The sequence below is a fragment of the Carassius carassius genome, chromosome 10 (assembly GCF_963082965.1).
Source record: "Carassius carassius chromosome 10, fCarCar2.1, whole genome shotgun sequence".
NCBI lineage: Eukaryota > Metazoa > Chordata > Actinopteri > Cypriniformes > Cyprinidae > Carassius > Carassius carassius.
Window position 1 is genome coordinate 12,812,791 of NC_081764.1, and position 13,741 is coordinate 12,826,531.

The following is a 13,741-nucleotide window of genomic DNA, read 5'->3' on the forward strand; positions in this document are numbered from 1 at the left end:
CATAATTCTTTTACAGAAGTCTCTTACAATATTTGCATGAAGTTGGAAGAAATCAGATATGTTACTTAATGATAATTTCACATTTACATTGCATTTGTCCTATGTTTTCATCTCATCTCAAATTAGGCAGAATGGGGTAGTACGTACATTTATTATCACCAGCTAATTTTGTTTATCTGTAAAAAAATATTAAAATAAGCTCATTTTAAAGCTATTTACAGTATACAGTATATTCTAGGTGGTGCTGAATTGCTAAAGTGTGGGATAAATACTGGATTTGTATTGAATAGTTGCACTATGATGGTTTACAGTAAGTTGTGATGTGTTGGCATGTGAAAAGTGCTGCAAATGGGATACTTGGAAATCTGTTTTGTAATTAACTGGCGTACTTTTTTTTTTTTTTTTTGTAAGGTTCATTGTATATGACCATATTTTTTTTACATTTGTACACCTTTCGGGGTTGGTTAAGATATCTGCCAGTCTATAAGAAGTGTTTTGGTTGTGGGTTTGGAAGTATTTTTGCTGTAAGTATAAATTAATTTGAGTATTCTTGACATGACTGATGAAGTTGCTTTATAGATATGCTTTAATTATGAAATGTTACATTAAATGTTTGTCCTTCAAAACATAAACATATAAAACAGTAACAGCCCTTTATGAGGCTTTGAGTTTGTTTACAAAAACATTCCACTTTATAAAAAATCTTTGTGAGGAAATTTATAATTTTCATATTCTGTACATTGACAATGGCTCATCACAATTCGTGGAAAAACTGGAATTTTTTTATTCATAGCAAAATTTCCTTAAAGTGATTCTTATCCTTTCTAACCTAATGCTTTGTGCTGTATTTTTAATTAGTCCTAATTTTCCATTATCAGCCTATTGTATAGCTATGTAAGGAAACTGTACATAAAATAATAAATTGATGAACCTTTAAACTTCTTGTCTAGAAATTGTATAACTATAAAAGCACAATTTCATACTTTCACAGTAATAACATGTGTGTTTGTTATTTGTATAACGTTACGTGAATTGGACATTGAATTGGAGTACAGGTTAGAATGCATCAAGACATTCATTTTAACGTGTGTACTCTAATATTTGCTTTTTAAATCGTTCTTTCGTGCATTGGTTTTCAGTCGAATAAATATGAACTGAATCTTAAAACTGACCATTTTCTACTTTTGCTTTACTTTTTTTTATTAGCCTGGTCTGACCGTGGCTAAGTCTGGATTGGTCAGAGTAGATGGCACGTCACAGAAAGGAAACAGCTGATTGGCCGATAGAAGTGTGACCACGGCGGCTGTGCAAACTCCATCCGTACACAGACACTGGTGAAATACAACGTTAGAACCGGTTGCGAAGGGAAAGTACAGTATTACAGGTAGCACATCATATATTGTATGAATGTAAAGATAGGATGAAGAAAGTAGTGCTGTTAACCGGTGCAAACAGGTAACGAAACTGTGTATACTTAGTAGTTTCACGTCACTGTTTTAAACGTCATTCTGTTATCACTGTAGTGACAACTTTAAGATTATTTTTCCATAATGTTTCTGTTTTAAAATAACAAAAATACATCTTAGAAAGATAGAAAATATTCGGCAAATGAGTTCTTAACCAGTAAGTTAGTAGAGAAAACATGGTGCACAATGTCTCTTTTTCTCTGCATGTAATGCTCACTCCATATAACCCTGTTTGCATGTGTGTGTGTGTGTGTGTTTATGTGCATTCAGTGGTATTGGGCTTGCCCTGTGTGAGCGTCTACTAAGCCTGGATGCCCAGCTGCAGCTCTGTCTGGCCTGCAGGAACATGCAGAGAGCTGAGGCTGCTCGACAGGCTCTTCTAGTGTCTCAAACTCAAGCTACTCCGCTGCAGTTTCGATGTGGCCAACATGCGCTCTGTGCTCAGGGCTGCTGAGGAGTTCAAGCAGATGTAAGACATCCCAGTTTCTGTTTACCAAAATACACTAATATTAATGGACTTTATGCCTTTCATACGCATAAAGATGCCAAACTCTAAAAAGCACCATAAAAGTAATCCACATGACTCCACACTATAATCCAAGTCTTTTGAAGCCATATCATAGTTTTATGTGAGGAACAGACTTAAATTAAGTTGATGTTGAAAGAAAAATAAAAAATACTGCACTGCACTGTACATCTGAAAATATATATTTTTTTCCTGAAATCTAATTGTACATATTAAAAATTATTACACCACTGAAATCTAATTGTACATATTAAAAATTATTACACCACCACAGTTAGTAAGCATGAGCTGCAGAACTTTCACTAATGTAGTATCCATGCCAGAACCCGAAATCTGCACTTATATGTAAATAATAATTTAAGTACTTTTGAATTTTCTTTCATGTATTTATACAGTTAGGAGCAGATTAGGAGTCACTAGACACTGTGAACTTGGTTTGATGTGACCGGCCCATTTAAAACCCCAGATCTGTTTAAAGTATAATGCTAAATAAACGTTATATGTAATATAATGTTGAATGAACATTAAAAAGTTATTTAACTTACACGTGTAAAAACTGTTTTTTTTTGTTTTTGTTTTTTTTTTGAACAGGTACAACAGATTAGATTATCTGTATCTCAATGCTGGAATCATACCTAATCCCAGAGTAGATCACAAAGCCTCTTATAAAGGCCTGTTTTCTAGGTACAGTATTTCTTTCTATTTACACTGCATGTTTAAAAGTTTTGAAATGTTTATCAATTTATCCAGCAAAGATGCATATAATTAACCTAAAGTGACAGTGAATACACATATAATTTTACTGTTTGAACATTATATTCTTTAAATAATTTTTTTTTTAAATGTTTACCGAGTACAACTGTTTTCAACATTGATGATAATAAGAAATGTTTCTTGTGCACCAATTACTGCTTTGAATGCTACTGATTGTATAGCATAGTATATACCCAGGGAGATAAGGTCACAGCCATTGGTTTGCAGGAAGTGTTTGTCACTAATCTATTTGGTCATTTCCTTCTGGTACATTGATGGGCTAGAAAAACTGAATGTGTTTCTGTGACCACACATAAAAAATAATAATAATAACAAACTGGTATTTTTTTGCCGTTATTTATATACAGTTATTTACATAGCTGTGGTAGAACACGATACAATTTCTGTATTTTTCATGTTACACTATCAACCAAATCATCTTCCTCAAAAAGATCTCCTAGAACATTATTTCACCCATAAATGCCACAGGATTCATTTCAATGTTGCCAGCAACTTGTTCCCTGGCAGCTGTCTCGATCAATAATTCATCTGAAAGGCTGTAGTGCTGAAGCTATTTTGAGTCCTCAAATAGCAGCCCTGTGCTTCTTTGTGAAGTGTTTTCGTTTGCTAATTGGAGAGCTCATTCTTTTGCACTAAGGCATTTGGTCATCAGTGCTGGAAGTCGGGCAGCACTGTTCGTTTCATTGTTCAGTCGTGTTATTGTGGCTCAAGTTGACCAGACGAGACGTATCAATTTTCTGTTGGGATTGCACAGAGTGAGGAGGAGTGAGGCTTGTATTTCTAGTCAAGTTGTCCTCTGCTTCTCTCTCAAACCACAAACTTAAAATCTTTTTTATTAATTAATTAATTTATTTATTTTTAGGTGGGGGGATGGGGTTTATGAGAAAGTAGTACTTTTAGCCAAATTTTCATTAAATGTATACAAATATGTAAAGATATTTATAATGTAACAGAAGAATAAATGTTGTTCAGAAAATGTAATATGCTTAATATACATCAAAGAATCCAGAAAAACATTGTCACATTTTCCAAAATAAATACATAAGCGACACAACTGTTTTCACCATTGATAATAAAATGATTATGTTTCTTGAGCATCATATCGGAATATTTTAAACTGTTAAAATAACTGTTCTACCTTGTCTTGTTGTTCATGGCAAAGTCTTTTTTTATGGTTCAACTAATAGTGATAGTTTAGGGCAGGATTACCAGTGCAGCCAAACAGTATTCCAAACAGTATTTTGTCATTCTTTTTAGAAATTAGACAGTTTTTTCCCGGATCCAACTAAATCTTTTGCTTCTGTGATAGGTGAAGGAACTGGATCCCTTACTGTGTCAGATGGACCACAATTCTCTAGTGATCTGGACATCCACCAGTAATGCCCAGGAATTTTCTTTTAGTGTAGATGATATATAGCATCAGAAAGGCTGTGAGCCCTACAGCTCCTCAAAATATGCATCTGATCTACTTCGCTTAGCCCTAAACTGTCACTACAACAACCGGGTAACTTCACAGTTCCCTAAAGAAAATGGTTACTGCATGACTTGTTTTATACCATGATTATCATGATTATCATAATTGTGAATTTGTCATGAATACTAGTCATCTGTTAACAGGGTTTGTACTCATCAGTGATCTGTCCTGGTCTGGTCATGACTAACCTCACCTTTGGCATTCTACCATCATTCTTCTGGATTCTCATCATGCCAATAATGTGGCTTGTAGGTCCTCAATTTACTTTACCTTATGTATATCAACACAATAATATGAAAGTCACCCAAATCTAACATTGTGTTAATGTCCTGTCCTGTATCATCAGATAAGGATATTCACCAACACTTTTACCCTCTCACCTTACAATGGAGCAGAGGCTTTGGTACGTACCACTACCACCAGTGTTGGGGAAAATTACTTTTAAAAGTAATGCATTACAATATTGCGTTACTCCTTAAAAAAGTAACAAATTATGTTACTTAGTAACTTTTTAATAAAAGGTAATGTGTTACGTTACTTTTTAAATATGAGAAGGGCTAGATTATTTTTAATATAAGAAGTTTATTTTTAAAAAAGATATTTATAGCAAATGTAAAAGCCCTTTCACACCAAAAAATGTAATGAATAAACCTCAGGCTGAAGGAAAAGCAAATTCACGTCTGTACTGTAGAACACAGGAGAAGAAGGTTCAACACTCTTCAGCAATAAAAAAAAACATTGAAGCACAATTGTTAGTTTAACTAAAGTAATTTTTGCTTACTGGATCATCAAAGGTCAGCAGCAAAGACATTAGTTAAAAAAATGGGATTAGATAAATTTGTGTTAGCATATTTAATTATTGCAGGTTTGCATCATATTCTGGGTTTGCATTTCACCATTTTAATTCATTTTGATGAATACTAAATCTGTTTTTGTTTTTTTTGGGATGAATTAATACACATTCACATTTAGTCTAGAGCTACAGTAACATCATGTTCACAAAGCGCACACAACGCCTCTGAACTTCCAATTTCTCCCAATATGGGGACAGGAGACTTGTCAGTCAATAAATGGGAAAACAAAGTAACTGGCGTTACTTTTTTGAAAAAGTAAGTAGTAGTTACTTTAGTTTTTTGAAAAAGTAACTCAGAATTTTCTTGTAAATTAAAAAGTAATGCGTAACTTTACTAGGTACTTGTAAAAAATAATCTGATTAGGTAACTCGAGTTACTAGTAATGCGTTACCCCCAACACTGACCACCACTACCACAAATGTTCATAGAATCATCAAGTTTAACCATGAATAATTATTACAGTTTATTGAATCACTTCATAGAACTACTGAATTGTATGATAGTGAAACGGCAAATGTTTCATAGTACAAAGAAATGGAAAAATTAAGTCAAGATGTGGAACCACTTTGATTCTAATAGCTTTTGAAGCTTAGTATTGCATGTCATTTGGAGAAATGACTCATTTCATTCACAGTTGTCTGGGCCTCATTGATTTCTCCTAGTCTCAGTTTTCATCTATTGTTTTTTATTACACAGTTTTGGCTGTTCATGCAGAAACCTGAGTCACTGGACCCCAATGCCAAATACCACAGTTTGACCTCTGGGCTTGGAAACAATTACACTCAGCCACACAAGGTCAGAACTGACAATCAGGTTCCCTTACTCATCTATTTTTCATGCCTGTTTTGGTCTATTTTAAATCCAATTTTATATTGCAAATTAAAGTCTGTAGGGTTTATATATACTTTGTGATTCGGTTAGTTCTGCAAGGGAATGCATGGACTTTCATGTTTCTCAGCTGTTGAACTTGTTTATAATATTAAAAACTGATACTGTCCATCGTTTAACTGCTTTTTGTGTGTTTACAGATGGATATTGATGAAAATATGTCAGAGGCCCTCTATGTGAAGTTATTAGAACTTGAGGATACAGTGCGGAAGAAACTGAGAGATGAGGATCTAGATATAAAAACAAAAAACTAAATATGGACACCAAACCTCATGCATTCTATTGCCTTTTAACACATTTCCATCTTGAAATCTTATCTATGTAATAGATGAACACCTCATGAAGATCTTCAGAAACACTTTATATGAAATAATTATGATAATCTAGCATGGCTGTGAACCACATCATGTTCTTCACTTATGATTTTAGCTTGTATTTACAAAAAGTACTTGTATGCAATAGACCCTTTTCACAAAGGTGTGACTGTGATGTATGTACATGTATAAAACTACATTTGTATTGTATTACATTTGCATCAAATTACAGAAAAATAGTTAATGCTAATGAGAGGGGTTTACTAATTCAGTCTCTATGGGAGTGACGTAAATTTGGCATCGTTCTCTCTTATGACTGCCATTATCAGTCTCACTTCTTTAAAAAAATCAAATAAAATCCAATTCACTTCTATAGAAGTTTACCCAACTATGTTATCTTACACTGCTATGACCCTGGCTTTGCTATCATCATGCTCTACTGTTTGAGCTACTTATAATTATTGTGCAATTTATATTGGTTTTGCAGCGGTGCATTCCAAGGAAAATGGTTTTTAACAAATAATTAAGGTCAGCAGTCTCGGACTCTGATAAACAATGGGACCACAAATCTGTCAGTCTTTTACAAATCTCTTCCTACAAAAAAATGTTTTAAACTCATTCAGCTGATACACTGTCAGTACATATGTGACAGACAGGCCTATGGGTGTGCAACTGAGACATTTTTTCTGTGTTAGCTCTCAAAGGACAAATATAATGCAAAAAAGTAATACGAAGTGCCGTCGTAACAATTTATTTAACTATACATACAGCATTAATATACATAACACAAAAAAACGATTATAATTTTCTGGATGAGAGCTTGCAATGTAGGGAGATTGCAGATATTGATGTGTCGCTATGGTGACGAAGATCATAAAGATGCACTTCCCTGTGTTAATAAAAAATAAATAAGAAAAAAAAACTTTTAATGGTGAAACCAACTTGACTGAATGTTTTGCAAATAAGTTTCTCGATTTCTAGTCCCAGTTAATACGACGTCAGACTAGTCTTACCTTAGTCTTGAGGTTGTGTCCTCTGGTTACTGTACGCAGAGAGATGTTCGGGTAAATTACTATGAATGAAGATGGAGCATATTTTGTGATGTTTTATTTATATTTAACAATATTAGTCCACAATATAGGATGAAGCGATGTAACTGTGTGCCGATTGATCCAGACACTCGGCTCTGGTTAAATGTGTATGTGCCGACTGAGTAGTTTCCACATCTTCAGGATCCGCAAAGATTTGTTGCAGACGGACTTGTGAAAAACTGTTCGTGTCGCACTCTGTTTCTTCAGCATAGCCACTAAGCTTAGGGTTGCAGAATGCCCAAACCATGCCACAAAAGTACACAAAAAACGCTGACATCACCAAAATCATGAGCGCATAAGACTCAATCATCGCTTCCGTCACCACATTCGGCATCCTCGCGCGCGGAAAAACGCTTTAGCTACATAAGTCTATTTCGCTGAATGTCAATGAATCACAGTCGTCTTCAGCCCTCAGTTCCTGTGCTCCTGTGCATCATTGCTCCTGCCTTCATTATGACAGTTCAAGTAACGCACTTCCGCTAATTTCCAGAGGAAATTAGTATGTAAATATTGTACCCTGATTTTAACGGGATATGGCACGTTTGGCTCTGTAGAGAAAATAAACTGTTATAAAAAAACTATTTTCAAACTAGCCTACTAGTATAGGCTATAATTTGACCGCTAACAATAATATAGGCATACTTCACTGTCATAAAATAGGCTATGAACATTAACGGTCTCAGTTCTCATATTGTGGTAATTATGGTTATTGGGCATTTTTGGTGTATTTTATCAATTGACTTCTTGGTTTAGCTTGATATAAGGATGATAAGTAAATCAAATAACTTTATGAATATCTTGCATGACACACTTAATTATGTTCACAAGGGATAATTATTTAGATTTTTTCACACACATCAGGGGTTATTGACAAATTGTTCATTGGTTTTTGTGTTCTATTATTTCTGTCAAACCGAAGCAAAAGTTAATTTGGAAGCTTGTTTGGTGCGCACCAAGGTTTGTTCACACTGATTAAAAATAAACAGCTCAAAGTGATCGCACCAATGTTTTAATCGTAGGGTACCAAACCTAAGTGTGAACAGTGAACACACCCTTACGCAACCCAACCAAAAATGTGTGACTTCCGTGTAAAAGAAGAATCCTAAAAACAAGTCAGTGGTAGCCAACACTGTTTGACAGGTTTATGATGACGTAAAAGTGAGTAAATGATGACAGATGGTGCTATTTTAAGATTAACAGTGTGGGTCTGGGAAAAGGGTAAAACAATAAAAATGCATAAGCTACATAAAAATAATTTGAAAGTATTAAATAAAATATATAATTACATTGTTCACCTGGTAGACAAATCCTATAACAATAACATGATCTATTTAAGCCTACCCTATTCAGACATTTCTATAGATCTAGAAATAAACTTCCAGAGAATTTAAGCTTCGCATCTAATAATTAACTTGAGACATGGCACATTTTCAACACAAAGATTGCCGAATGATTGCTTTGATGAGGATACTCCAGTATCCAAAGCTATTTCCAGCTGTTTAGAAGACCTAACTTATTGTCCCTCGGGGGCCGCAAGGGGTATTAGGGGGTAAATCTTTTTTAATCTTCTATTTTAAGTTTTAAAAAATTACAGCTAGGCCTATCTATAGCTAACTTTTTGCACTTAAAATAAAGTGAAAAATTCTGTTTAGATTTATAGATCTTTATATAATGTTCTACAATGTACAAAAGCCAATTCAGCAAATAACAGTCTCAGTCTCAGTCTCTCTCTCTCGTATGTTGTGCGACTACATGTCCCACACGACTTTGCGGTCAGAGTCCCGGATGTCTTTTTTCGCCGGAAGAGAAGCGTGAGTCTTTTCCAGCCATCTTGTGGCATCTATCAGCGAAGTGCTCGCTCAGGCCCCGTAGAATCGGAGGAGAATCCTGCTGAAAGGGGGCCATCATGCCCGGACAACTGCAAGAAGAGTTCGGCTGTGTCGTAACCAATCGGTTCGACCAGCTATTTGATGATGAAGACGATCCGTTTGATGTTTTGAAGCAGGCAGAAAAGAAGAAGATGGACGCGACCGCTCCTGGTGCCGCCAAGACCGCCGCGCAGGCTACAAAGCAGCCCAAGAAGGAGTCACAGAAAGAAAAGAAAACACAAGTTTCCGAGAAGGAAGAGACACAAGCTCCCGTTCCCCTTAAGAAAGATGGTAAATATCGCTTGCGTTAAACTCGTCATTTGGTCACACTTTCCTAAGTGAGCAGTCTGCAAAAGACGCTACTAAAGGCCATGAGGTCACGCACATCACTGTTGTTGACTGCCTGACATCTGAAAAACTTCCAGTGCTTTCAGCAAAAGTGCTTTTCGCGCCATACATCATTTCTATGTGACGCACGCAGTTGAACCTGTTGCTATCATTATTTTCTGGGTTCTTTATGAACTGCAGGCCTATTGATAACCATCGGCTTGTTTGTTAAATGACTGGTATATTAGTGCATTTAACTCTACAGCTAGTAAAATTATCCCATTCAATAATAAAAGGAACGTCTTATTGATAGTTTCCGAATGTACAGTCCGTTATCTCGTGGCTTTTTAATAACGCTCGAGCTGCAGTGCAGTTCCAACCTCGTGTTTGAGGCAAGAGTCGGTCCTCAGTCGTGACACTCCCATTGAAAAGCCTCCTATTGTTATTTGCTTGACGCCGGGTTTTAACTTCATTGGGTGCTTTAAATTTTTGACAGCCGGGACAGTGTAGGAGGTAGGGTTGTCAGGTTATTTTTTTTATTGGGTGTCCGTGTCCCTGACTGATCTGGATGAGAGGAAGCAGCAGGCTCGTGAACAGGTGCGCGTGCGCGGGCAGGACGACGGGCGCGTGATCAGCTGTTGTGCCGCGCGACCGTCTATTTCGGTACGTGGTGGGTGGGATCAGTCAAGAGGAACAAACCATTATTATCGAGACCCAAAACGCGAGTGTATTGATTTACTAGTGTGAAAAGTAATAAAACACAGTGGACATCTGTGCTAGTAAATAAGAAAAACAGAAACATTTTTAAGCAGTTAAGTTAAACTAAAGAAGTAATGGCATAATATGTATTTACATCGCTCTTTTAAGAGGATTTTATTAGTGTCCATTTTTATATATAAATAAGGATAGTTTGCTGGAAATGTAATTTATTAACATCTGCATGTTTAAAACATTTGAAGAATGACATCCCCCCCCCCCACCAATTGTCATGCTTAATGACAATTTTTGTACTTGAGCACATTCAAGTTATTTAATTCAGATCAAGACTATGCCCTTTTTTTCTCTTTTTTTTTTGTAATTCATTCATCATTCTTGTCTATGATACTTGTTGGAATCAGTGTAGTTGAAACACTTGTGTGTCTGTTTTGCAGGCATGAAGAAGATGGGCCGCCGGCCGGAGCAGCAGGGTCCAACAGGATTCCAGCAGCAGGGAGGTCAGGGGGAGGGTCGACCACCAGCTGACAGACGGCCTGACAGGAGGCCTCCACGTGAACGACGCTTTGACAAACCCACTGATGAAAAACCTGCTGAGGGCGGAGAATTCTCAGTGGAGAAGTGAGTCAATTAACCTTTGTTTTTCTGGTAATACATAGTTTTACATTGAAAACATTTAATTCCATTTTAATGCTTTATTTTTTATTTTTATTTCTGATCTTTTGAATTTGGCATGACATGAAAATTGTCTGTTTTCCATATCCATGTTGTAGATCTTATTGGGAACAATTCATCTGTGCGTATGTTTCATTTTGAAAAAAATATTTTTTAACACAATGTTTCGTAAACTCTTAGTTAAAACACCCGACTTCTCTTTGGTAATCCACTTAAACCTTTAAAGGAACTTAATACATTCTTAGCAAGATCCAAATGTAGGTAATTTCAGCAGAAATGGCTGACATCTAACTGCTGTATTATCTCTCCTCTTCAGGTCTGTCAGTGACAGGCCGTTCCGGGGTCGTGGAGGTGCCAGAGGAGGGCGCGGAGGCCGGGGCAGAGGTGTTGGCAGGACTGACGGCTTTGACTCGCGCGGCAAACGCGAATTTGACCGACACAGTGGCAGCGACCGATCGTAAGTCATTTGCATCCACATGTTGACTCCACCTGTAATGCTGCCCATGTGACATATCAAAGCTAAGTGTTAATTTTTGTTTCAGCAGCCTGAAAGCAGAGGAAAAACGTGGAGGGAGTGGATCTCATAACTGGGGGACTGTTAAGGATGAGTTGAGGTCAGTGGAGCAGCAGATGAGTTTGATTCACATACTGGTCAGTTAGAGGCATTTTGGTTCAGTATGTTTTGTGAAATTGGATACATTTCTTTTTACAGTGAGCTTGACCAGTCAAATGTCACTGAGGACACCCCTGAAGGAGAGGAGCACCCACCTAATGACTCAGAGAACAAGTGTGTACACTTCAGCTCTAAATTAGCACTGCTGAGTCATTCTTTGCCATTTACTGCCAGCACTATTAGCTTATGTTTCCACCTATAATAAAAAGAAAACATACAGGGTGTAACATTGTACTTGATTAAAGCATGATGGCTTTATTAAAAGCACAATACATTAACAATCTTTAAGAGTTATTGAAAGGACAATTTTTTTTTCATGCATTAACTAACTAGATGCAGCAATTTTAGGTTTGTTTTGTTGTTGATGTTTCCACAGGGAGAATGAGGTTGAGGACGCTAAAGAAGAAGGTCCTAAGGAGATGACTCTGGATGAATGGAAAGCCCAGCAGGATAAAGAGAGAGCCAAAGTAGAATTCAACATTCGTAAGGCCAACGAAGGAGCTGATTGGAACAAAGGATACGTTCTGCACAAGTCTAAGGCTGAGGATGTAAGAAAAATGACAACATTTGAGTTTTGTGGTTCATAGTGTCCATTTTTTGTTTCATGCTAAATGGAAAACTGTGCTGCATCCCTACCATTCCCCAAGACGAGTTACGTTTTTATATGTACTTGTAAGCAGCATGGAAGTGTGCTTGAGGAATCTGATTGCTGTCCATTTCATATGACATCATTACTCTAAAAGCACAACACCAGTGTTTTTAAAACACGTAAGCCTTCAGCCTGCATTATTGAGAAATCATGTCCTTTTCAACCCAGTTGATAAATGAACAGCTTGAGTTGTTTGGATGTTGAACTAAAATGTAAGTTTATTAGAAAAGGACAGTATTATATCATATATACATATTCACTTTCCCGCAGTCCTCTGCTGATGATGCCTCTGGAGATCACCAATCCCGCAAGCCTGCGAATGACATTACATCCCAGCTGGAGATTAATTTTGGTGACCTGGGTCGCCCAGGACGTGGTCGTGGAGGACCCCGAGGTGGAAGGGGAGGCCGTGGGGCCACTGCTACCAGGCCACCTCGCGAACGCAGGCCAGACAAGGTACAGTCTCTTTGTGTATTTGATCTGCAGGTATGCATATGTATTTGTACGACTGTGGAAAAGTTTGCCCATCTGTCCAAAGATGGATGTTCTCATCACAACCTTATTTATAGAGTTACGCACACCTGATTCGTGATCATGATTTCTAATTGGTTGTAAACATTTGGCTGACACCATATTGTTGACAGTTTGGGGTCAGTAGTCAGCAAGGACACATTTAGTTTATCAAAAGTGATAGTGGAGTTTCCAGAGATATTAAGCAGCACAGTGGTTCAAATAAATGCAGCCTTGGTGAGCAAATCAAGACCTCATTTAAAAACAGAAATCTTACCATGATGTCCATGGCTGCTTGGGGAAAAAAACATGAAGTACATGTAAAGTATTATTGCTAGATAATCTCAAAGATTAACCAAAACCAAAAACAATTTGACTCAAATGGGCTGCTTTTCTTGTATCTGCATCTTTTAGGCCGGTGGAGTGTCTGTCCCTAATGTGGACGACCCAGAGGCTTTCCCAGCCCTGGCTTAAGCTGCCCAGACAGCGCTCCGCTCACCCAGGAGGATAACTCCTCAACGGGTTCCTGTCTACGAGGCTTGCATGCAAACGGATCCGTCAGCAGATGAAATGATGGAAGACCGTCATCATGCCATTCACCCCTGAGGACTGATTTTACTTGTTTTAGAAAAAAAAGGTGGAAAAATAAAAAACCAAAAAAAAAAAAAACAAAGGACGGACTTCTTGCTATTCTGAAGCAAATTATTGGTTGAGGTTTTGTATTTAGAAATAAGGTAGCAGGGATGTTTTCATACAGCGTTTCTTTTTTTTTTTTCTCTCTCTTATGCATTGTTCATGGATACTTTTTGTATTGTTGCTTGAAAATATGCGTTTCCAAAAATAGGTGTGAAGAGCACACTAGTTTATCTTATGGTGTCCCGTAGCTAGATCGCTTTTTACACACAAATGCCTCAAAACAAGGCAGCCACTTCAGGAAT

The 13,741-nt window shown here is 37.0% G+C and overlaps 1 protein-coding gene and 1 pseudogene across 2 annotated transcripts; both read left to right on the top strand.

Annotated features, from left to right (window-relative positions):
• The first annotated feature begins 1,401 nt into the window (after positions 1–1,401).
• Positions 1,402–6,549, top strand: LOC132151811 (3-keto-steroid reductase/17-beta-hydroxysteroid dehydrogenase 7-like; annotated as a pseudogene).
• A 2,637-nt stretch (positions 6,550–9,186) lies between these two features.
• Positions 9,187–13,476, top strand: LOC132151810 (SERPINE1 mRNA-binding protein 1-like). Of its 2 annotated transcripts, none has more exons than XM_059560190.1 (8): positions 9,187–9,546; positions 10,734–10,917; positions 11,288–11,428; positions 11,514–11,585; positions 11,684–11,758; positions 12,021–12,192; positions 12,564–12,749; positions 13,218–13,476. In XM_059560190.1, the coding sequence occupies exons 1-8, from the start codon at positions 9,294–9,296 to the stop codon at positions 13,275–13,277; spliced, it is 1,143 nt and encodes a 380-aa protein (XP_059416173.1). In that variant the 5' UTR covers positions 9,187–9,293; the 3' UTR covers positions 13,278–13,476. The 2 variants fall into 2 exon arrangements, with proteins under 2 accessions (XP_059416173.1, XP_059416175.1); XM_059560192.1 differs by having other exon boundaries at positions 11,517–11,585.
• The last annotated feature ends 265 nt before the right edge of the window (positions 13,477–13,741 follow it).

Coding starts and splice junctions, on each gene's coding strand:
- LOC132151810 (XM_059560190.1), top strand. CDS start 9,294: ATGCCCGGACAACTGCAAGAAGAGTTCGGCTGTGTCGTAACCAATCGG. Junction 11,429..11,513: donor CACAGTGGCAGCGACCGATC/GTAAGTCATTTG, acceptor TTTTTGTTTCAG/CAGCCTGAAAGCAGAGGAAA. Junction 12,193..12,563: donor ACAAGTCTAAGGCTGAGGAT/GTAAGAAAAATG, acceptor ACTTTCCCGCAG/TCCTCTGCTGATGATGCCTC.